Source organism: Pygocentrus nattereri, chromosome 9 (genome assembly GCF_015220715.1).
Source record: "Pygocentrus nattereri isolate fPygNat1 chromosome 9, fPygNat1.pri, whole genome shotgun sequence".
Taxonomy (NCBI): Eukaryota; Metazoa; Chordata; class Actinopteri; order Characiformes; family Serrasalmidae; genus Pygocentrus; species Pygocentrus nattereri.
The window spans coordinates 9,021,904-9,046,903 of record NC_051219.1 but is presented as its reverse complement, the minus strand read 5'-3'; the positions used below and the strand labels follow the sequence as shown (position 1 = coordinate 9,046,903).

At 41.6% G+C, this 25,000-nt stretch overlaps 3 protein-coding genes across 4 annotated transcripts in view; 2 read left to right on the top strand and 1 right to left on the bottom strand.

The window, feature by feature from the left end:
- The window catches only part of abce1 (ATP-binding cassette, sub-family E (OABP), member 1), a 13,321-nt gene extending 11,897 nt beyond the window's left edge, over positions 1-1,424 (bottom strand). Inside the window, exon 1 of the mRNA XM_017721106.2 lies at positions 1,278-1,424. The gene's annotated coding sequence lies outside the window, so the exon portion shown is untranslated. The remainder of the gene's footprint in view (positions 1-1,277) is intronic.
- Positions 1,425-2,292: 868 nt separating this feature from the next.
- Positions 2,293-8,381, top strand: anapc10 (anaphase promoting complex subunit 10). 2 transcript variants are annotated; one of them, XM_037541129.1, is made up of 5 exons: positions 2,293-2,334; positions 5,418-5,556; positions 6,062-6,152; positions 6,318-6,438; positions 7,810-8,381. In XM_037541129.1, exons 2-5 carry the CDS (start codon positions 5,442-5,444, stop codon positions 8,038-8,040), a joined length of 558 nt encoding a protein of 185 aa, XP_037397026.1. In that variant the 5' UTR covers positions 2,293-2,334; positions 5,418-5,441; the 3' UTR covers positions 8,041-8,381. The 2 variants fall into 2 exon arrangements, with proteins under 2 accessions (XP_037397026.1, XP_017576625.1); XM_017721136.2 differs by having other exon boundaries at positions 2,314-2,366; positions 5,422-5,556.
- Positions 8,382-11,245: 2,864 nt separating this feature from the next.
- The window catches only part of LOC108441534, a 24,542-nt gene continuing 10,787 nt past the window's right edge, over positions 11,246-25,000 (top strand). The window contains exons 1-2 of the mRNA XM_017721107.2: positions 11,246-11,472; positions 12,564-12,914. Coding sequence (XP_017576596.1) covers positions 11,439-11,472; positions 12,564-12,914 — 385 coding nt within the window. The 5' untranslated portion in view covers positions 11,246-11,438. The remainder of the gene's footprint in view (positions 11,473-12,563; positions 12,915-25,000) is intronic.

The window sequence follows — 25,000 nt, the reverse complement described above, 5'->3', positions numbered from 1 at the left end:
CCCAACACTGAAACTGCACTCCTCCATTACTGTACCTACACCCAGCACTGAAACTGCACTCCTCCATTACTGTACCTACACCCAACACTGAAACTGCACTCCTCCATTACTGTACCTACACCCAACACTGAAACTGCACTCCTCCATTACTGTACCTACACCCAACACTGAAACTGCACTCCTCCATTACTGTACCTACACCCAACACTGAAACTGCACTCCTCCATTACTGTACCTACACCCAACACTGAAACTGATTAAAGGGCCTCACACACTCACTCACACACACTCCCACTCACACAGCCTTTAACTGTAAGGAATAGAGAGGGGCTGGATCAGGCGGAAGAGAAGAACATGACGTGCTTTCTGATCGGAGGACCCCGGTTAGACACGGGGTTCAGCCTGGACTACACAAGGCAGCCAATCAGAACAGAGCTCATTTACATATCTCAATGTCAGCCAGTATCAAACAGAAACCGCTTGTTAAACTCTAAGAGAGCAGCTACACACACGATCCTACAGGAGGGTCAATATATAAAAATAAATAAATGAAAGAAGGCTAAAATACGGGCCCTTTAAAACCCTGCAGGCCACAGGGACTGACCACAGCGCTCAGCCCCGCCTGACCACAGCGCTCAGCCCCGCCTGACCACAGCGCTCAGCCCCGCCTGACCACAGCGCTCAGCTCCGCCTGACCACGTCCCGCAGGGTCAGTGGGTTCGGAGCGACTGAATGGACTGAATGAAGTAGCTGAGTTGCCATAACTGGGAGCCCAGCTGGCGCTCGGTCAGGGGTCCAGCGTCCAGCTGGGGGTCTGAGGGGGTCTCTACTGTTACAGTTAAACCACCATGCATGTGAGACTGGGGGGCACTCGGACACGAAGCTGGCTTCTCGGTCCAATTGTCCCGTTCCACCTTAAATGGTGCAGCAGTCACATTCGCGGCCCCGCGCCTGAACGTATCTGCTGCGCCATTTAAGGTGGAACGGGACAATTCGACCGGCGGACGATAAGAAGCCAATTTGAGCGCCATAAGATGGAGCACCCGTCTCCATCCGCCAGCCGAGCTGCCGCACCCGTCACTCTTCACCCGCTTTAAGGAGAAAAGGCCCGAGGCGGGCGGGCGGAGAAGCTCCGCGCAGCGCCCGCTCCCCCCGCTTCCCCCGCAGGCCTCCATGTGCGCCGCAGCGGCGGCTGGACTCGCTGCGCGACGCGCTCCGTTACCCGCTCTAACACCCCGAGCGGCCGCAGCACACACACCCCCCCAGCGCCGACTTACCGAGCGCCGCTCCGGAGTCCGGTAACACGGTTACGGTGAGCTTAAAGCGGTCAAAGCGGTTAAACAGCCTCCGCGCCGCCGGACGGACGGAGGAGCCGGTGAGAAAGATGGCGCCAGGGCTGCTTTACGTTTACCACGCAATCAGTACGCGACGGTGGGGGAAGCAGTTGCCAGGCAACGATCGGGTTTTATTTACTTTTATTTTTAAGTTTAAATATTATTAATAATGATAATTAATAATAATAATAATATATAATTAATAATAATGATGTTTATTTATAAACTATTCAGCAGCACAAAGTTACACAAACGTGTTAGCGCGTCGGAATACAAACATACGATGGTGTTTATTTTTTGTTTGGTTTTGTTTTATTTTATTATTATTTGGTGTCATAGAATAATTCTAGGACTATATTTGCTGCAGGAAAAAATAATTTTTAAAAATCACCCTGGAATTTTTTTTTTAGAAAACATCTACAACAGAATGTACATCTAGACAAATGTACACAAAAGGCACATAAATAAACAAACAAACAAACAAATAAATAAATAAATTCGCCATCCTCACAGGTTTTATTGTTAGAATGAAGAACATCCAGTCTTTTTCTCAATAACTATGACTAAAGTCCAAACACTTTAAGGTTTACAGTTATGAAAACACATTTTTATTATTTAATTTTTTTTCCATCAAACATTAAATATACACAACACAGACCGCTCGGGACCATCATCAGCATGCGACAGGAGGCCAGCGGTGACGCGGGCAGTGTGCGACAGGGCGGGTTCTGTTTGAGAACCTGAGCGAATAAAAATAAAAAATCCGGTGTAAAAAATGCGCGAAGTGACGGCGTAAAGCGGAGACCGGAGAGCGGAGAGCGGAGAACGGAGACCGGAGACCGGAGAGCGGAGACCGGAGACCGGAGAGCGGAGACCGGAGAGCGGAGAGCGGAGAACGGAGACCGGAGACCGGAGAGCGGAGACCGGAGAGCGGAGAACGGAGACCGGAGACCGGAGAGCGGAGACCGGAGAGCGGAGAGCGGAGACCGGAGAGCGGAGACCGTAGAGCGGAGAGCGGAGACCGGAGAGCGGGTGAGGCCAATTAACCTCATTATTACTATTATTACTGTTATTACTGTTATTATTAGACCGTTACAGCGCCGGTCAGAGGCGCTTCGACCGCCTCAGGCACGGGCTCTGCTTAGAACCAAGGGTTCTGTACAAGACGCTGAGACGGTGATGCGGTTCTCTATAAGACGCTGAGACGGTGATGCGGTTCTCTATAAGACGCTGAGACGGTGATGCGGTTCTCTATAAGAAGCCGAGACGGTGACGCGGTTCTCGATAAGACGCCGAGACGGTGACGCGGTTCTCTATAAGACGCTGAGACGGAGATGCGGTTCTCTATAAGACGCCGAGACGGAGACGCGGTTCTCGATAAGACGCCGAGACGGTGACGCGGTTCTCTATAAGACGCTGAGACGGAGACGCGGTTCTCTATAAGACGCTGAGACGGAGACGCGGTTCTCTATAAGACGCCGAGACGGAGACGCGGTTCTCTATAAGACGCCGAGACGGAGACGCGGTTCTTTATAAGACGCCGAGACGGAGATGCGGTTCTCTATAAGACGCCGAGACGGAGACGCGGTTCTCTATAAGACGCCGAGACGGTGACATGGTTCTCTATAAGACGCCGAGACAATGACATGGTTCTCTATAAGACGCTGAGACGGAGACGCGCTTCTCTATAAGACGCAGAGACGGAGATGCGGTTCTCTATAAGACGCCGAGACGGTGACGCGGTTCTCTATAAGACGCTGACACGGAGATGCGGTTCTCTATAAGACGCCGAGACAATGACATGGTTCTCTATAAGACGCTGAGACGGAGACGCGCTTCTCTATAAGACACAGAGACGGAGATGCGGTTCTCTATAAGACGCCGAGACGGTGACGCGGTTCTCTATAAGACGCCGAAACGGTGACGTGGTTCTCTATAAGACGCTGAGACGGAGACGCGCTTCTCTATAAGACGCCGAGACGGAGACGCGGTTCTCTATAAGACGCCGAGACGGAGACGCGGTTCTCTATAAGAGACGGTGACATGGTTCTCTGTAAGACGCCGAGACGGAGACGCGGTTCTCTATAAGACGCTGAGACGGAGAGGCGGTTCTCTATAAGACGCCGAGACGGTGATGCGGTTCTCTATAAGACGCCGAGACGGAGACGCGGTTCTCTATAAGACGCCGACACGAAGACGCAGTTCTCTATAAGACGCTGAGACGGAGACGCGGTTCTCTATAAGACGCCGAGACGGTGACATGGTTCTCTATAAGACGCCGAGACGGTGACATGGTTCTCTATAAGACGCCGAGACAATGACATGGTTCTCTATAAGACGTTGAGACGGAGACGCGCTTTTCTATAAGACGCCGAGACGGAGACGCGCTTCTCTATAAGACGCCGAGACGGAGACACGGTTCTCTATAAGAGACGGTGACATGGTTCTCTATAAGACGCCGAGACGGAGACGCGGTTCTCTATAAGACGCTGAGACGGAGACGCGGTTCTCTATAAGACGCTGAGACGGAGACGCGCTTCTCTATAAGACGCCGAGACGGAGATGCGGTTCTCTATAAGACGCCGAGACGGAGACGCGGTTCTTTATAAGACGCTGAGACGGAGATGCGGTTCTCTATAAGACGCCGAGACGGAGACGCGGTTCTCGATAAGACGCCGAGACGGTGACATGGTTCTCTATAAGACGCCGAGACAATGACATGGTTCTCTATAAGACGCTGAGACGGAGACGCGCTTCTCTATAAGACGCAGAGACGGAGATGCGGTTCTCTATAAGACGCCGAGACGGTGACGCGGTTCTCTATAAGACGCTGACACGGAGATGCGGTTCTCTATAAGACGCCGAGACAATGACGTGGTTCTCTATAAGACGCTGAGACGTAGACGCGCTTCTCTATAAGACACAGAGACGGAGATGCGGTTCTCTATAAGACGCCGAGACGGTGACGCGGTTCTCTATAAGACGCCGAAACGGTGACGTGGTTCTCTATAAGACGCTGAGACGGAGACGCGCTTCTCTATAAGACGCCGAGACGGAGACGCGCTTCTCTATAAGACGCAGAGACGGAGACGCGGTTCTCTATAAGACGCCGAGACGGAGACGCGGTTCTCTATAAGAGACGGTGACATGGTTCTCTGTAAGACGCCGAGACGGAGACGCGGTTCTCTATAAGACGCTGAGACGGAGAGGCGGTTCTCTATAAGACGCCGAGACGGTGATGCGGTTCTCTATAAGACGCCGAGACGGAGACGCGGTTCTCTATAAGACGCCGACACGAAGACGCAGTTCTCTATAAGACGCCGAGACGGAGACGCGGTTCTCTATAAGACGCCGATACGAAGACGCAGTTCTCTATAAGACGCTGAGACGGAGACGCGGTTCTCTATAAGACGCCGAGACGGTGACATGGTTCTCTATAAGACGCCGAGACGGTGACATGGTTCTCTATAAGACGCCGAGACAATGACATGGTTCTCTATAAGACGTTGAGACGGAGACGCGCTTCTCTATAAGACGCCGAGACGGAGACACGGTTCTCTATAAGAGACGGTGACATGGTTCTCTATAAGACGCCGAGACGGAGACGCGGTTCTCTATAAGACGCTGAGACGGAGAGGCGGTTCTCTATAAGACGCCGAGACGGTGATGCGGTTCTCTATAAGACGCTGAGATGGTGAAGCGGTTCTCTATAAGACGCCGAGACGGTGACGCGGTTCTCTATAAGACGCCGAGACGGTGACGCGGTTCTCTATAAGACGCCGTTGAAATGGTCCTATGTAGAACTCATGGCTCTAAACAGAACGATTCCATTTGCTGAGGAGCCTGTCAAGGCATTTCTGTGAGGGTGTAAATGATTAATTAATGCTAATATTAATATTTCGCTCTGATTTAAAAACACAGAGACGAAAAATGTGTACATTGGCTTTTTTTGAGTCTCAGTCGGTCAGTAATGCTTTTTATTCTCTTCATTATTCTGTGATGTTTAGTGCTGAAATAAAATCAGCCTAGAAAATATGACAAAATACTGAATTAATTCAATAAAAAATCTTTTTTTGTTTACCTGCAGCTTTTCTTTTACGGGATACCATGGCAACCGCTGCCAAAACGCCACCCGGCGCTGACCCGAAGCAGCTGGAGCGCACAGGAACCGTCCGGGAGATCGGGGCTCAGGCTGTCTGGTCCCTCTCCTCCTGCAAGCCCGGTGTGTTTGCTGGACATTCGTTCTTTTGTTCCCTCTGTATCTAAAGCGCCTCCAGGTTCTGCAGTCAGGATGAAAGATGCTCTGAAAAGTGTTCTTTACAGGGATTTTCAGTCCAGCCCTTGGAGACCCTCAGATGACCCGCAGTGTTTGCTTGTAGCAATGAGAACCAAGATAACAGAACGCCTGGGGCAGATGTGGGTTAGTAGGAGATCCTCAGGAACTAGCTTGGGAACGTCTAATTTCCTGGTTATTATTAGTTTATTACACAGAAACGTGACAGTTTTCGGGATTGTAGCACCATCTGTTCATGTTTTATGCTGTGTGAAAACTCTGTGACGGATGGTTTTAATATAACTCGTCCAAAATAATCTGGATTGAATATTTCAACGTCAACATTAAAATGAAACCCAAAGTTTTTGTGGCAACTGCGGCAGTATTTTCTCGTTATCTCCATTCATTCAGGGTTTTGTCCATTCATTCTCTCTCCCTCTCCGTGCGTTGATAGGTTTTGGAGTCGACCAGTTGAGGGATGATAATCTGGAGACGTACTGGCAGTCTGACGGCTCTCAGCCTCACCTGGTCAACATCCAGTTCAGGTAAAAGTTTAAATTTAAATCGTTTTAAATCTTTTAAAACCTTTGAATAAAACAGTTTCGTGTGTTAACGTTTCTGATTGTTGGGTGTTTTCAGTGTAGTGAGCATATTGTTTAGTAAATATGACCAGCCATTAATCTCTCAATGCTACTTGTCCTTCCTGTCAGGAGGAAGACCACGGTGAAGATGCTCTGTATTTACGCTGATTATAAGTCAGATGAGAGCTACACTCCCAGCAAGATCTCAGTCAGAGTAGGAAACAACTTCCACAACCTGCTGGAGCTCCGGGTAAGAGTTTTCAGCTTGGGCCCGAATCTAAAGTCTTTCATATTTCCACTCAAGTTTTGAAAACTAAATTATAAGTATTGGTCAAATTTTTGGAATCACTTTCTAGTCATAAAAAAACTGAAAAAAGTTTCTAAAAAAGGGGGTTCAAAAAGTGATTAGAAGCTACAGAGAGAGTGGGGCTCCTAACAACTACCTGGAAGACTTGGTAGAAGACTTGGTTCAAAAAATGATTAGAAGTTACAGAGAGAATGGGGCTCCTAACAACCACCTGGAAGACTTGGTAGAAGACTTGGTTCAAAAAATGATTAGAAGTTACAGAGAGAATGGGGCTCCTAACAACCACCTGGAAGACTTGGTAGAAGACTTGGTTCAAAAAGTGATTAGAAGCTACAGAGAGAATGGGGCTTCTAACAACCACCTGGAAAACCTGGTAAACACCAAAACTGCCCCCATCAGATAAACAGCGCTTAAAGCTTTCATCTCTGAGAGAGAGGAGGAAATCAAGCTGCTTCAGATCTGAAAACACCCACAGGTGCTTCTGTCCATCCTCCCACTGTGAGAAGACCACTCAGCGCTGTGGGTCTGAAAGGACGTGTAGCTGATCGAGAAGAACCTCACTGAGAAAAGGACACGGACACATCAAACAAAGAAGCTGAACGATGGACTGACCACCCCAGAGTCCAGACCTCACCACGGAATGGGTTTGGAGTACTTCAGAAAATGATTGACCAGCTTCTAAGACTGAACTGTGGTGCAGATTTCTTTAAAACTTAAAGTACATGGAAACACAGTGGACACGTTCGTATTATATTTAGACGCTGAGGTTTCTGAGTTATGCTCTGTTATATTTATGTCTTTTGCTTTTTTTGCTGACATGGAAAAATGAATGACGCAATGAGAGTTTTGACTGGGAATGTGATCTCTAACGTTTGCACAACGTTCTACAGATCCATGCATGATTGTGGCACATCTAAACGTTAAGAGCCTAATTCTCATTATTTGAAACTGAAGCTGCACAAGAATAACATATATTATATTATATTATATTATATTATATTATATTATATTATATTATATTATCACTTTCCAAAGAAAAACAAGTGTCTCCAAAATAGTAACTTTATAGGAGATGCAAAAAAACTCTTACCGTTCAATGTAAATTAATCTAAAGAGATTTTATTCCAAGTGATTTAACTGAATTTAAATTCCAAGTAAACTTTGTGATTTTTTTAATTGTGTGTGTGTGTGTGTGTGTGTGTGTGTGTGTGTGTGTGTGTGTGTGTGTTTATATAATTGACAAAATTGATTCCAAACTTTTGAACAGTAGTCTATGTTTGCATTTCTGACTGTATGTGTTGTGTCTGAGAGCAGCAGTTGGAGATGGTGGAGCCCAGCGGTTGGATCCACATCCCTCTGCTGGACCTGGTCAACAACCCCATCAGGACATTCATGATCCAGATCGCTGTACTGGCCAACCACCAGAACGGGCGTGACACGCACATGCGGCAGATCAAAGTCTACACGCCCGTGGAAGAGAGCTCCATCGGCAAGTTTCCACGATGCACCACTGTAGACTTCATGATGTACCGGACCATCAGGTGACCGGAGCTGTGGTCACAGACTGCCCTTCAAATGTGGTTCAGACTGCAGTCTCATAGGCACTAAGCCTTAATGTCAGGGGTTACTGTGGGGGACAAATGTGAAATATGGGCTAATTTCCAGCGCATGGGTGACATCCTCTGGACTGAGGAGCTTCTGAATCTTGATTCTTTTCGGTTCCTCTCATCAGGGATGATCTTAAACTGAGAAATCAGTCAAATGCACAATAGTTTTGTATTAACTGTTGATGCCTTCTCCTGTGCCATTTTTGTTTACAAAGTGAGTACTGAATTGAAATGTTTTACAGATAATAAAGTTGTTTTTTTTTATTACAATCGACCCGAGTGAAATGTTGATCAGTTAAGTCTTCTTTGTCCACCAGGGGGAGTCATAAGCAGCAGAAGTATGTAGACCAGTGACACCTTCCTGCAGACTTTAGCTCCTACCCTATTTGACTTCACCTGGTCCATCTAGTAATTGCCTTTAGAAGTTCCTGAATAGCTGAATGAGTTAAATTTGGGCTGGAGGAAGGTGGAGCAGGGTTGGTGACGATTGATGTAGAGGCTGTGTTGGGCAAAATGGATGAACATCATCTATATTATTCAAGTCAATTCTATTCATATCATCTTTACAGTCGTCATACATAAACGGGCGTACAGTATACCAAAACACATTTGGGCTGCCTATATCTAGTGCATAAACATTGAGACAAGGATATGAGTGTACATGCACTAGTAGGATGACCGTATGTATCCCTAAAAAGACTTTGAACAGAATAAACTACAGACAGAGGTGTACTGGTGTGTAGACGTGTACACACATTTTAGTTTTTAGGGGTATTGTTCAGTAAACAGTGGTATGAATGTTAGTCAAACTCCAGTTGAGTACACACAGTGATCGAGTGCTTAAAGCAAGGAGTTTAGCCCAAAATCACATTTACGCCCTCTTCTTCTTATAATGCTGTCAGTTAGCCCAGATGTCCAATCCCGATTCCGGATCCGTCAACTCCAGTCTCACAGACTTCAGGACTGCGATCTGCCATGTTCACCGAAGTGCTCAGTGAAGGGGCACTTCAGCTCCACCCACCGTGGTTGATGTTGACACCGAAACCTGCACATTACTTACCTCGGAAGACGTTCTTCATTTGTTTGAATTGTTTCTTTTTTGTTTTTATTGTTATTCTTTGGACCTCCACATCGTTTCGTTTATTCCACCGTGTGTGTTTCACTAAGACCCAACTGGCCTCTCAGGAAGTTTGCAGCAAGTCTGCGTAATCCCCCCCTAACAGCCTCAAAACTGACCGAATTAGAGCCCTAAGGCCCTGTGCAGTATAATAAATAATCAAAGACCTGCTGAAGATAAAAATAGCACAGACCAGCTTTCATTCCATGCTGGTCGGGTGCTGGTTTAGAGGGTCGCCTGCCATGGTCATGCTGGTTGGCCAGCATACCAGCATCCAAAACACAACATATTTCCATTGAAAAAGAAAAGGAAACATGCATGACCGTGTTTTTTGTTTTATTTTTCATCATTTGTCCTTTATATTGTGTGAATGTCATGATGACTGGACCAACAGAAATCCTTCAGAATGAGTTGAAATACATTACATACTTACATTATGCTAACCGCAGGCCTAAGTCTTCACACGCTCAACCTCAAGCCATTTGGTATGCCATTTAGTAATATTAAACAGCCTTGGTTATCTGGGTTCTGACACTGTATGACACACTGTTATCTCCAGATATGGACTAAAGCATGTCCTACTGCTAAAACCAGTAGCTGCCGTAATGGAGCCGGAATTCTGTACAGACTTTTGCCCATTTTTATAGTTTAAGTGAGTCTGTTGAGAGTTAAAGGTGCACAGTTCACACAGTACTAAAAAAAAAACGACTGAGTTTCGGTCACCTGTAGCGGAGCCACTACTGTCCTGCACACTCACTCCATGCCTTCATATCTTTGCTAAATTCAGTGGATGGGAAGCTCGGTATGCACAGTTCACCTACATTACCTTATCCACTGATTTATCATGAGGGAGTTCTGCTTAGGGGCGGCACGGTGGCGTGGTGGCTAGCGCTGTCGCCTCACAGCGAGGAGGGCCTGGGTTCGATTCCCCGGCCGGGTGACCAGGGTCCTCTCTGTGTGGAGTTTGCATGTTCTCCCCGTGTCTGCGTGGGTTTCCTCCGGGTTCTCCGGTTTCCTCCCACAGTCCAAAGACATGCAGTCAGGCCAATTGGACATGTTACATTGCCCCTGGGTGTGAGTGTGTGAGTGACTGTCTGTGTCTGTGTGTCTGCCCTGCGATGGACTGGCGACCTGTCCAGGGTGTATCCTGCCTTCCCCCCGCGACCCTGACGGAGAAGCGGCTTGGAAAATGGATGGATGGATGGATGGAGTTCTGCTTAGTACTGAAACCACATGTCACCAGCTGTGCATGATGAGGGTAATCTGAACCAATCAAACCCATTCTTATACAAATGGTTTGATTAGATAAACAGAAGTTTCAGCTTCATAAGAAATGATAGCATATGGGAATACTTGGATTCCAGGACTTTTTGTCCTCAGGTATGGAATTCATTAAACTAACCCTAGGATAGGATTACTTGTTTAATCTGGCTACATCAGCTTTTAGAGGAGAAGAAGCAAATCTATAAACTGTTTTGGTTGATCAAATGGATTTGTGGTAAGGGGATCCATCAAATATACAACCTAGATCAGTCTTAGACTCAGTTGAATAGATCTATCAATCGTTCTTAAGAAGAACGTGGGAGTTTCTGACATTCACTATTGTGTTCTTAATGGGGATTCGTTCTTAAGAATGTAAACTACTCCCACTCAAGAGCACAAAGGTGTGAACAAATCTGTGGTTTAAGAACACGTCGTTAATCTGACGCAGACGTTTTCTTAGGACCTTTCTCAAAAGCAGATTTCTAAAAGAAAACTTCCGGAGATTTTGGCGAATGAGGTCGGTTATCAGTACATGAGCATAGATGATGCTAAAGGCTTTTTATTGACCATAAGCTTGTCACTCAGTTAATAAACTGAGAAAAGTTTGCGTGGCGTCCCTCAGGGTTCAATACTCGGGAACACCAGCAATTGAGAAAGAGGTTCCCATTATCAGCAAATTTATTATGATGTAATCTGACTAGTAGAAAAAGACGTTAGCAGCTGAAGAGACTTCAGTTGGAGTCTTCAGTTGTGTTGAAGCCTGACTTCCTCCGAACAGTTCAAAAGTGTAGTGCATGCTGTGTGTTTGAGTGTGCAGGCATCCTGTTCCAGCCGGCGGTTTCATATGCGATGATGACGCTTTCATAAAGGCCAGAGAGGAAAGAAGCAGTTTCATGTGAAAAAGGCGCGTGTAGATCGTTTCTATCAAGCTCTGGAGAAGATATCAAAAAAGCAAGATGTCTAAAGCCCACGTCTACCTGTATGTCCTCGGTAAGTCACCTTCCTATTACTGGCTGTTAAAACGTCTAATATTGTTAATAAACATGTGGTTTGTCTGGTGTGTAGGTTAAAAATGTAAAGACGCCATATGGCTGTAAAGAAGACAAGGTTGAGCTAAAATAAGTTTCCAATGATGCAAAAGCATAATATTATAATAAATATAATAAATATAAATATAATATAATTATTATATAAAAGCATAATAACTAAGTGGGTGCACAGAAAAGAAACCGAAAGGTTGTGAAAATAAAGCAGACAAAAAAAAAGAAGAAGAAGTAGAAAAAAGACAAAAGTGGTCTTACAAACATGATCAAACGCATTTCAGTGCTGGGAAGGCTGAGCAGATGGGATTCTGCATTACTCAGTGGTGGCTGTTTCTTTATAGCCAGGGGTGTTTCTGAACATTTAGCGATATCCTATTATGCCCCCCCCCCCCCCCCCCCCCCCCCACCAAACCTAATCATATTCTTTAGTACTGAGAAAGAATATTGCATTCATTTTAATCTGGAAAAAGAAGTTGCTAATGTAACGATAATAACGTGCTGTACACATCAGATCTGCTACACTGTTTATATGCAAATGAAATAAATAAATAAATGCCACGTGCTCAGACGTCCACTAAGTGACTGCTTATACTGCTTATATCTGATCATAACAACCTCCTGAATGATAGCAAGTGAACGGTTATAACAAGAGACGTATCAAATTATCATTACAGGTATAAAAACAATCAAGAAACTATTTGCAAGTCTTTATTAAGCGTCAAGTGAAGACTATTAATATTACTGGGGTGTGACAGTTATAATACATATAAACATACAAATACAATATATATATATATATAATCATAATAATAATAAATAATAATCACTGCTGCTGCTGATGACACTAAATTAGGTTTTTACAGTGACTAATAATCTCTCTCTCTCTCTCTCTCTCTCTCTCTCTCTCTCTCTCCCTCTCTCTCTCTCCCTCTCTCTCTCTCTCTCTCTCTCTCTCTCTCTGTCTCTCTCTCTCTCTCTCTCTCTCTCTCTCTCTCTCTCTCTCTCTCTCTCTCTCTCTCTCCCTACCCCCCACTTTAGTGGCTCTGTCATGTGTCTATGGGGTGATGTGTGTTGATGGAGCAAACAGCACCACCAGGGCCACCACAAGCAATTCTGCCAACACCTCACAGTCACAAGGCACCGATCCAACTCATCACAGCTATGAGGATTATCCCAGTACTGTCACCACGAATCCCACCAAAGATGGCAATAATAACAGTGATGCCGTATTAGACAATGGACACAATAGTTCAACAACCGAAGAAGATCATACCAATGCAGACATAACAACCACCACTGTCAGTCAGACCACGTCTGAAAATGTAACATCCTCAAGGCCTGACATCACGTCAGGCGTTTCCACCATCACTAAGGCCTCTACGACTCCAGGTAGGACAGAACCTGCAGTGCTGCTCATGCTTTTGTGTAAAAATTACTCTCTGGAAAAACACACACTCTGACAGATAAAGGCGCCAAAGAGGGTCCTCTGGTCAGGGTTGCCCAACCATGGGGTTCATGACCATGACTAGGGGTTCGTGGTGGCACTGCATCGATTATGATGACATCACTGACTAAGTAGATTTAAATTTACAAACAGATTTGTAAGAAAACCTTTTTGTTAAATGTCAAAGAAGTTCATGTTTCCACTAAATAGTGATATCTTCAGTAATTTCCATGACATCATTTTCTCATCTTAAGATTAGGGTGTGATGTCTTCGAATAGCTTTCTTGAAAAGAAACATGCAAACCTGACCGGAAAACCAGTTTATTTAAAAGTGTTTAATAGAGAATCAGCCTACTTAACGTCTCAGTGGCTCAGTGGTAAATGAGGTAGGTTAGTGTTTGGACCCATTAGAAGTTTGAAGAATCTCTACACTGAGCCAGGTTTACTGTGGAGTCGAGACGCGCTGTTAAAATGACATCATTTGCTAACTGGCTGAAGGCAGAGGCCAATCTGATATTCTATACAAGCTGATATTCAATCTGTGTCAGGTGCAAGTTTTTTTTTCCAGATTTTTTTTTCTTACATTTGGTCGTTGTGGCACTTTCTGGGTGAAAAGAGAGATGGTCCTGCTCAAAACTCGCCAGTTAAGCTGGTTAAACAAAAGTGGGTTTGTCTTGTTATGTCACATTAAGCATTCAGCATTAAGTGTCATGAAACATCCTAATGTCAGAAAAAATTAGTTTCAGCATGCTGGCATACTGTAGATCTTAGCATGATATATATATATGTGTGTGTGTGTGTGTGTGTTTAGATAGATAGATAGATAGATAGATAGATAGATAGATAGATAGATAGATAGATAGATAGATAGATAGATAGATAGATAAAAATATTATTATATTATATAATATATATATATAGTATATTAATATTATAAGGAACATATTTCTTTAAATGGATTTTAATGGAACTTCTATTTTTTCAATTTTGGACTTTCTGTTGGTTCATTTCTAATAGACATGTGGCACATTGTAAAGGACCTTTGTGCATTTTCAAATATATATATGTGTGTGTGTGTGCGTAATGACGTAAGTACCCATCCTCTACAGACAATATTTTAATACACAAATACTGTTTATGTTAATAAAACACACTTTAAAACATTAATAAAACATTGTCAAAAGTGACTTGTCGCATCAGAAAAGCACTTCATGCAGTTAAACCAGTTTTCTTGAACTCAAAAAGCTACATTAATTAAGCCACTCTCAGAAAAGTCATGCAGGGCGGGACCCCTCTTTTCACTGGGTGGCACCCTCAAGAGTACATCTTCAGTCAGTGGGGCACATTTGTACCGCAATCCATTGCAGTTATATATTTAAATTGAATCCCGCTGGTCTGGACTCCAGGCTTTGATTCTGTTGTCCTACTTTGTTTCATTTTATTGTTCCATTTTAAAACACACAGCTGGACCGAAGGACCACTGTCATACTTTTCAGGGTCCAAGTTTATATATTTTAGGTTCTTTCCCGTGTGTTAAAATTTGCAACTTGAAGTTAATCTTGCCTATAATACACTGGTTCTATACCAACACCAACGGTCTTTAATAGAACCGTACATCCAGGCTGAGAACCACTGAGGACTGTAATCGGCTGTTGATCATAGTATTGTGTCCAAAGTGTGTAAAAGTGAAAGTAAGTACAGGCTAAATGTTATAGTTACAGATGGAGATGTTTGGGGCCTGTATGTGTCAAACATCTGAGAATTTGAGCTGCTATTATTGCAGCTTAACCACGCTCTGAATGACTTGCATTGTGGGCGAGCCACCATGTAGGCTTAACATCCAGTCATCATGCTGCCTGAGCGTCTCAGCACCCATTCAAATATTAAGGGTGCAATGATTTCAGTTCAGCATATGACTGAATACACAATGTTGCCTCATTTGTCCTCTTTGGTTTAAACGGTTAGTGACCAAACCAGAGCATCTGGACGCTTGTCCGTCTACTTTCTGCATTGTTTATATCTCGGTTCCCCGGATCTGAGAACGTGTATCATTACAAACCTAAAAATATTTAGAGCTACAAATATTACAGATTAGCCTCTGTCCTCCTAATCAGATTCGCTCATAAACAAGTGCAGCGGCTGGTTGAAGATTAGCCCTCCTGGCTTGTATATGTGTAGCAGTTGACTGTGTTAGAGTCAGGTCTGTGAGGCCACACGCGTGAGTGGTTTTAGCAGTGCAGGGGCTGTTTGCAGTTTCAGATGTAGGTGTTTAGGGGCTGCCCAACATCAGCACAGCACAGATGCACTTTCAAAAGCAGCCAATCAGAGCCGGGCTGCTCTCACCTACATTCAAATGTAGCTTTTGGCCTTTTCCTGGCAAAGAACAGAGTAAAGCCAGATAACGATCTTACTCGGGCTGTGAATCTGTGCATTCCTGTAACGTACGTTCAGAGCGAAGGCCGTACCAGTCAAACGTTTGGGCCCACATGTCTGTTTTTTCATAATCCTAAAAATATATATGTGGTAAAGGCTCAGGCTACAGGACTTGAACTGTGGTTTTAAGCCTGAATAGACAGTGAAACCAATGCCTGTGTAAAAGTTCCTCACCATTATAAGAAGTTTTGAACAGCCAAAGAGGTTTTATGTGTGCATCTTCATAAAGCCTGTTGGAAAAGCATCCCAGGCTCTACAATGAGTCTAAAATAAAAGGTTAATGTTTTAAAGGCTTATTTGGTCACGGCAGAGTTCCAAATGTGTTATTTCATCGTTGTTTTCCTAATTATTGTAAAACGAGTATTTGTATCCAAACTTTTGAATGATACACTCTTAGCAAAAAGCTTTCTATGTGGTGCCAATGATCCCTTCTCAGTTCTTTATAATTCCATTTCGAGGTATTTGACAATGCTGTGTACTAGTGATGCACCACTTCTCCACTTTTCTTTGGCAGTATTTGATCCTTTTAAGCATTTGATGTTTAGAAACATCTATAAAGTGTAGAAATTATTACTGGATCCACCGAGATTAGCATAACAGAGAGATATATCATTTATTTTCGCAGTGAAATGAATATAATACAGTGATGTCAGTGCAGTAAAACAGCATTGCCTACACATTCAGCTCTTCTGGAGCACAATAAATAATACGTCATTAAATATTAGTTTCTCATACCAACGTGGGGGGTTCCACAGGTTCTCCACCACTGTTTAACAATGCGAAGAACCACTACATTTATGGCATTTTGGCTGACGCTCTTATCCAGAGCGACTTACAGTTTGATCATTTTACACAGGGAGGCGAAGGCGGTGTTAGGAGTCTTGCCCAAGGACTCTTATTGGTATAGTGTAGGGTGTTTGCCCAGGTGGGGGTTGACCCCCAGTCTACAGTGTAGAAGGCAGAGGTGTTACCCACTACACTAACCAACCACTAAAGCATTCAAATTCAAATACTGGCTCTATATCATTGCCGTTAGAGCAAACTTTGTCATTTTGTCATCTTTTATATTTTTGCAGGATTTAAAGCCTTCAGCTCTTTTTACATTGTGTTCAATTCTTGGCTAATGGACCAACAGAAATGATCCAGAATGGCCACAGTCTTTTCACATTAGCTCCCACTAAAAGTTAAGGAAGTTTTTTCCTTCTTCTGAAAAGTTGTTGTTTATAATATCGCGGGTCTCTAACAGTGATGATATGTAACCACTGTCTTTACTGAAGGACCCATTGTCTTAACCTGAATATCTGAGAATGTATCACAAGCATATCAGAGATGGTAATATACAGAGGAATGCACAGGTAGAACATGCACTCAGTCACACTTGAGGTAAAAGATGAGTTGCTGGGTATTTCCGGTGGTGTAAACAGGGAAAATGTGAAATTGTGTAGATGTGAAGTGGAAGGAAAGTGCGTGACTAGAGAATAAGCGTGAGTATTCTCGAGTGTCACCGCTGTGCAATGACAGGAAAAGAAAGAGGGTCGTGAACACGCTCAGATAATAGTGGTGGTGATCAAAAAGACACCCCACACAACTGGGAGCATTCCCCAAACACTGAGCACAGCAGTGACAAGAACTGGGCCTAGGAATCCGCCTGTCAGTCAGATGTGATAGACCAGCAGCAGCAGGTTCATGGATTAGAAAGACTTCAGTGCAGCTTAGAAAACACCAAGAACAGAGGAAGCAGATCATTAAAAGAAGGAGTTAGGGGCCTGTGTTCAGAGCCCGAGTCTTTCCGAGAGGATATTTTAACACTAACTTAATAAAGGAGCCTGTTCACTGGATCTTCAGGTAAACTCAGAATCGGTTTGTTGAATGAAATCGTCTTTACTCCATTCTTTCAATTACATGCTGTATTTCTATACTGGAGGTGGACCAACTCAGGTATGTGGAGGCTCATATCAAGGAAAAGGTCTTTTTATCACTTGTCTGACCTAAAATAATGCAACTCATGCAAAGTTTCAAAACGTGCCAGTATCTATGGTCCAAAAATGGTCCACAATCATTCATTGTGTTGACGTCACAAATTCCAGCACATTTCTATATATCCGCTCAGTTTACAGCAGTTTGGCCCTTCACAATCAAGTTATAAGGAGTGTTTCAGCCCAGGCTGCTTTTTGAAGGAGGGCACGATATACAGCAGCCAATCAAAACAGAGGTCATTTACATATATCAGTCTTAAAGGCACAGTCACAAAAACAGCCTGCTTAATTCTACAGGATAAAAAAAGGGTTGAAAATGGTCATGTAGTGTTTTTGGTGCATAAAATCAAGCAAATGTCATATGGATGTCAGGGGAAAAAATACAAGATGGGCCTTTTAGGAGTTCTTAAAAAATGACCCGTCACTATTCACATACACTCTCTTCTCGCATGCTGGGGCTCATAGGCTTCATTTGTAACAGAGCTCTCAGCGCGCTCATTCAGATTCATGCATTTATAACCAGCAATGTTGTTTTTGAGTAAAAATCTTCGCTCATTATGAGGTGAGACAAGTACATTAGGCACATAAAAGCAGTGCAGCTGTGCAGTTTCACTTTAACTCCTTTATAGCTGCTTGCCACAATAAAACAGTGGGTTAACCGGGCCTAATAATTAGTTGTCAGAACCCGGGCCTGAAATCAAACATTGAAAAGGTTCACAAGTAGCTCTTCTACTGCATCTCTCAAAAAAGCCGTCTTAGCAGCCTTAATTTTAACAGTGTTGAGTGATAAGCATAGTGAGGAATCTCGCAATGATAGTACAGATGGGTCTGACAGTCCATGACTGAGGTGTCCTTGAGCAAGACACCTAACCCCCAATTGCTCCTCGGGCATCGTGGATAGGGCTGCCCACTGCTCCGGGCAAGTGTGCTCACTGCCCCTAGTGTGTGTGTGCCCACAAGTGTGTATGTGGTGTTTCACTCCACGGATGGGTTAAATGCGGAGGTGAAATTTTCCCATTGTGGAACTAATAAGTATAAGTAAGTACATATCACCCAACATCAATACCTGATCTCACTAATGCTCCCACTGCTGAATGCAATCAGATCCTTGCAGCAATGTTCCAACATTTAGTGTAAAGCCTTCCCTGAAAAGTAGAGGCCGTTACTGCAGCAAAGGGGGACAAACCTTTTTAATACTCTTGAATATGGAAGAAACATTGGATGAGCAGGTGTCCGCAAACTTTTGGCCACATAGCGTAGTTTGGCCATGGTAGCCTGTTTCAGATCCTCAGCTCAGTTTGAGCGCTTCAGATTAAAATGGCTCGTCTTACAGCGTACTGGACCGGTATCGGTGTACGTACAGTCTTGTTTGAACACCCCTGTTCTAATGACATGTTTTGCTGATTTTCTAAGTTCAACTTAAATATCGGAACAGCTGTCGCAACAGAACTTGTCCATTTTTGTTGTTTTTCTGTTTTTGTCACAGTGTGAAAATGCCTGTTCCTCTTTACATTGTGTGTGATGATTTCATGATAAATGGACCCAAAGAAACAGCCCAAAATGACCTGGAAAGACGTCTGGTTCCATTGACTTACATTAAGAGTCAAGTCGGTTTTTTCCTCCTCCTGTAAAGTTACCGTTTTGAAGATACGAGGTTTTCTCCCGACGACAGCGACATGCTTTTTTCACTCATTTTAGTTCACAATTTCTATTTGTTTGCTGAGTTAAATGCACTTTAAATGCACAGGCCATGTTTCATGTTTTATTATTATTTTAGTGTGCTAAACTAATAATTCATAGAAATTATGCCTTAAAATTTGCTGAATTTAACATATTGGTGGAAAAAGTAAAGCCGGCAGGCCCAAAGTTTTATTACTCACTTCTATAACCAAAGAATAGCTCAACCAGTTTGCACTGAAGTCCCTGTAGTTACTGAGCAATAAGCCTCAGCATGTAATAATCTGAGATTTTAATGGATTAAACATAGTAAATAAACAGTGATTGTGCATTAAAATGCACCGTAGTGTGTTCAGAGGGTGCGGTAACCTATTTTCACTGAATCCACATGACATATTGTTCTAGCTTTAGCACTTGACTGTAAAACATAATGCTAATGATTAGTACACGGTTGGGACACGGCAGCGCGTCTCTAAGCCCTGCTGAAAAGTCTCCATGGATACATTTCTCTACTAACTCCGCTGAAGAAAAGAGTTTTGATGGGTGTTCACTGTAACACTTTCTCAGCTGGTAGCAGTTTTAATCTATGCGAACATCTGTGACAGATGAGGAGCCTCCATATCGCTCTGTCTTTAGCTCTTTGGTGAGGTGGAGACCACAGACACAGGAACCCACAGATTCCGTTAGTCTGGGTGGGTGAGCTGCTCATCCTCCTGTTTCTGTTTAGATAAATCAGCCACACTCTTGAAAAGATGGTCCTTCAAGGGTTCTTTAGTAAAGCCAATGGCTCTATATAGTTCTCAATGTCCTACAAAGTACTCATTGTTCTAATTAGAACCATTGCCTCTACTGCATAACTAATAATAAATAATAATCAGTGCTATTAAATGATTCTATATGGCACCAAAATGGGTTCCTCTACTGTTACAAGCTTGACAGTGTAACGATAAAGCAACCCTTTTTGGTGCTATGTAGAACCATTTTATAGCACTAAAGGGTTCTTTAGTAAAGCCAATGCCTCTATATAGTACTCAATGTTCTACAAAGTACTCATTGTTCTAATTAGGACCATTGCTTTTACTAAAGAACTCTTTAGTGCTATTAAATGGTAGCACCAAAATGGGTTCCTCTACAGTTACAAGCTTGACAGTGTAATGATAAAACAATAATCAAATACAACACGTTCTCCGTCAATCTGGAGAGCCAGCTCACCATGCATTTCACCAACCATTTAAGCATGACATGATTCTATATAGACCTCGTGGTCCAAATAGAACCACTGACTTTACTAAGGAACCTTTAAAGAACTGTGTTTTGGAGAGTGTACAGGTAGCCAGTATGCCATATCTATGTCATTTATATGCTAATATGCATGTTAATATTCTGTATATTACCTTTGCTGTGTGGATCAATTTGCTGAACTGGTTCAAAGTCAGAGCTGAGCTGGACTTTAGACTGAAATGCTGTGAGTGACCCTGTGCCTTGATTGTGTTTATCAATACAAATGACTGAAGTTTCCATCTTATCAAAAGGGTTCCACCAGTACAGTCGTAACACCTCTGGATCGTGACTGAATGTGTCTGTGGTGACTGGTTTCATAGTCAGATTAGAAGAAAGTATTTAAATGGAGCTAAAAGCTACAAAGCCGCACGTCTCTGCGTGATAAGGACCGCGTGTGTCTCAGACCACATGGTGAATGTAACAGCGACAGCATAAACAAACCAGTGCAACAGGCGTTTTTCTTGTCTTTTTTAGTTCCGTGGTTACGTGGCTGTAACAGACAACAGTTCTTGTTTGTCTCCTTTCTTGGCATTGCCAGACCCTAAAAACCAACCTGTCTGTAAACCCTGTGTGATGAGGGCTGCTAGTTCGCCAAGAAAGCTTTGGCCAAACTTGGGTATGATACTAAATTCATGTTAGAGTCATCAGTTTATGATAAGCATGGACCCTCAAAGCGCATCATCTTCACATTAGTGTCAAACTAAAGTGCATTTCATTGTCACACACTTTACTGCCATACATAACAAATAAGAACCTCACAGTCTTGCGCTTTGTGAACGTTAAGATACAGAAGTCAGACAAAGTAGCGCTGTTATACGTATAACAAGTTGGCTGGCAAAATAAAGTTTGGGCAGAGATTCAGCAGCACAGTGCAGCGACTGGGTGTTTTGAAGGCCTTTAAGAAACTTGTAGATGAAACAAAGTTCTACACAGCGCCATGTTCAGCATTTAGAGCTCCTCAGAAAGGGCACTGGTGTTTTTTGGGACAAAAGGGGCTCCGCATGTTTGCCACTGATATTTTTCTGAGAAAAATGTCTCTCTAGACCCTCTGGAGGTTCTAGCCACATCACTGTCTCAGCAGGTTTCTCGTAGTTGTTAGGAATGGAGAGCAGTGGCAGCAGCTCTCAAGCTAATGTCTGTTTCAAGCTTCAAATGAATATGGCTTCAACTCCTGGTCCTGGAGATTGAGAGTCTAGCACAGTTTGGAAGTTTAAGACCCCTGCTGTATACTATACATCATCTATACGGTCTATATAGTATCATATATAATATACCCTGTTAGAAATAAAGGTTCTGTGCAGGTATATTTTTCATTCATCAGTGTACAAGCAATGTGAATGTGCCCTCAAAGGTCCAGCAGTGGGTCCAGTTCTGCACCTTGAATCAGTTTTTCCAGGTGAAAAATACAAATTTGTGCCTTTTTCATAAGCGGATGTTTTAAAACAGAACAGTAGAATAAAAGCCTGGAGGCGAGGCGGGATGTGTGGAGTCAGTACAGCTTAGAACACATCATTTCCATGGATTATGGTGCAGTTATGATCTGACTAAAGGTACTGAGATGGACCTTTGAGGGTACCACCCCAGTGACAGGAGCGGGACTGCCCCAGTGATAGTTTCATAGCTTTTTTTCTGAGTGTATCTGTACTGTGTTCTGGATGAATCTGCTGATCTTTGTACTGTAACAGTGTCATTTATCAGTAAATAAGTGGCGTTGGCTGTGGGGCTCTAACTGCATTCATTACCATTCAACACTGACTTTATCTGATCAGGTCTTCATTAAATCAGTCAGGAACCAAACCTGTGTTCTCCTAACTGTCTTCTTCTGACCAAGAAGTTCTTACTTCTCCTACTTGATACTGTGTTTCTGTATGGAGAAGGAATCTGAATCGAAATGTTGCTCGATATCACCTGCTGCTGTAACATACAGCTCTTGTAACACATTAATGGAGAATGTGCGGTAGATGGTTCTGTATCTAACCTTTATGAAAGGGTTCTAATAGAGCATCAAAAAGGGTTCTTCTGTTATAAAAAGCTGGACATTGTAATGACAGAAGAACGTTTTCTGGTGCTATATAGAACCATTTTCAAAAAGAGTCTATATAGACCCATCTACAGCACGTTCTCCATTAACCTGAAGAACTCTTTCATGATGGAAAGAACCCTTTAATCATGTAAAGGGTTCTTTGAATGTTAATGGCTCTATAAAGAATCATTTTCTTTACTAAAGAACCCTCACAGAACCATCTTTTTAAGCGTGTACTGAAGACTTCTGCTCAGCGCTGTGGACGGCTACATAGTTTGAAATATAAATAGAAAGATTCTCTCTGTTTTGCAAGAGGAAAAATATGTGGCAAGAGGGCAACTTTCACGGTTCTTCATTTGCAGCACTGCTGTTATTTCTCCCTGTATGTCTGAGTGGCAGCAGTCAGCGGTTTAGATTTAGGCGCTGTAGTTAGCCGTTAGCCGTTAGCCTTTTCAGACTGGGTTTTGGTCGTATTGTCGCGTCCTCGGTCGACGTGTGGACTGTGAACTGCTATTGGCAATGAAATAGTGTATATAATGTATGATGTATGCATTAGGATAACACGTTTAGAGCAGTGTTCAAAAGGCTGCATGAGCACACACTGACAAAAGCTGGTTACTATTACTAAAATACTTACAAAAAATACTAATTACTGCTTACAAAACATGGTTACTATTACTAAAATACTTACAAAAATACTAATTACTGCTTACAAAACATGGTTACTATTACTAAAATACAAAAAATACTAATTAATACTTACAAAAGATGGTTACTATTATTAAAATACAAAAAATACTAATTACTACTTACAAAACATGGTTACTATTACTAAAATACTTACAAAAAATACTAATTACTGCTTACAAAACATGGTTACTATTACTAAAATACTTACAAAAAAATTTAATTACTACTTACAAAAGATCGTTACTATTAAAATACTTACAAAAAGTAGTAATTACTACTTACAAAAGATGGTTACTATTACTAAAATACTTACAAAAATACTAATTACTACTTACAAAAGATGGTTACTATTACTAAAATACATAAAATAAATAAAATACAAAATAAATACTAATTAATACTTACAAAAGATGGTTACTATTACTAAATACAAAAAATACTAATTACTACTTACAAAAGATGGTTACTATTACTAAAATACAAAAAATACTAATTACTACTTACAAAAGATGGTTACTATTAATAAAATACTTACAAAAAATACTAATTACTACTTAGAAAAGATGGTTACTATTACTAAAATACTTACAGAAAATACTAATTACTACTTACAAAAGATGGTTACTATTATTAAAATACAAAAAATACTAATTACTACTTAGAAAAGATGGTTACTATTACTAAAATACTTACAAAAAATTTCATTACTACTTACAAAAGATGTATTAAAATACTTACAAAAATACTAATTACTACTTACAAAAAATGGTTACTATTACTAAAATACATAAAATAAATAAAATACAAAATAAATATTAATTAATACTTACAAAAGATGGTTACTATTACTAAAATACAAAAAATACTAATTACTACTTACAAAAGATGGTTACTATTATTAAAATACAAAAAATACTAATTACTACTTAGAAAAGATGGTTACTATTAATAAAATACTTACAAAAAATACTAATTACTACTTAGAAAAGATGGTTACTATTACTAAAATACTTACACAATTTTTTTATTACTACTTACAAAAGATGGTTACTATTAAAATACTTACAAAAATACTAATTACTACTTACAAAAAATGGTTACTATTACTAAAATACAAAAAATACTAATTACTACTTACAAAAGATGGTTACTATTATTAAAATACAAAAAATACTAATTACTACTTAGAAAAGATGGTTACTATTAATAAAATACTTACAAAAAATACTAATTACTACTTAGAAAAGATGGTTACTATTACTAAAATACTTACAAAATTTTTTTATTACTACTTACAAAAGATGGTTACTATTAAAATACTTACAAAAATACTAATTACTACTTACAAAAAATGGTTACTATTACTAAAATACATAAAATAAATAAAATACAAAATAAATACTAATTAATACTTACAAAAGATGGTTACTATTACTAAAATACAAAAAATACTAATTACTACTTACAAAAGATGGTTACTATTACTAAAATACAAAAAATACTAATTACTACTTACAAAAGATGGTTACTATTATTAAAATACAAAAATACTAATTACTACTTAGAAAAGATGGTTACTATTACTAAAATACATAAAATAAATAAAATACAAAATAAATACTATTTAATACTTACAAAAGATGGTTACTATTACTAAATACAAAAAATACTAATTACTACTTACAAAAGATGGTTACTATTACTAAAATTAAAAAAATACTAATCACTACTTACAAAAGATGGTTACTATTAATAAAATACTTACAAAAAATACTAATTACTACTTACAAAAGATGGATGAACCTTTAGAAAGGCTTATTCTGAAACACATCATTTGTCTTAAATGTTGAATTTGCAGACTTTGATATCAAGTGGCCAGACCGCCTAGCACTGAGTGACCCAGATTTTTTCGGACGTTGGGTGGTCAGGACACTTTTCAGGGTGAAATGAT

Coding starts and splice junctions, on each gene's coding strand:
- anapc10 (XM_037541129.1), top strand. CDS start 5,442: ATGGCAACCGCTGCCAAAACGCCACCCGGCGCTGACCCGAAGCAGCTG. Junction 6,153..6,317: donor CTGGTCAACATCCAGTTCAG/GTAAAAGTTTAA, acceptor CCTTCCTGTCAG/GAGGAAGACCACGGTGAAGA. Junction 6,439..7,809: donor ACAACCTGCTGGAGCTCCGG/GTAAGAGTTTTC, acceptor GTCTGAGAGCAG/CAGTTGGAGATGGTGGAGCC.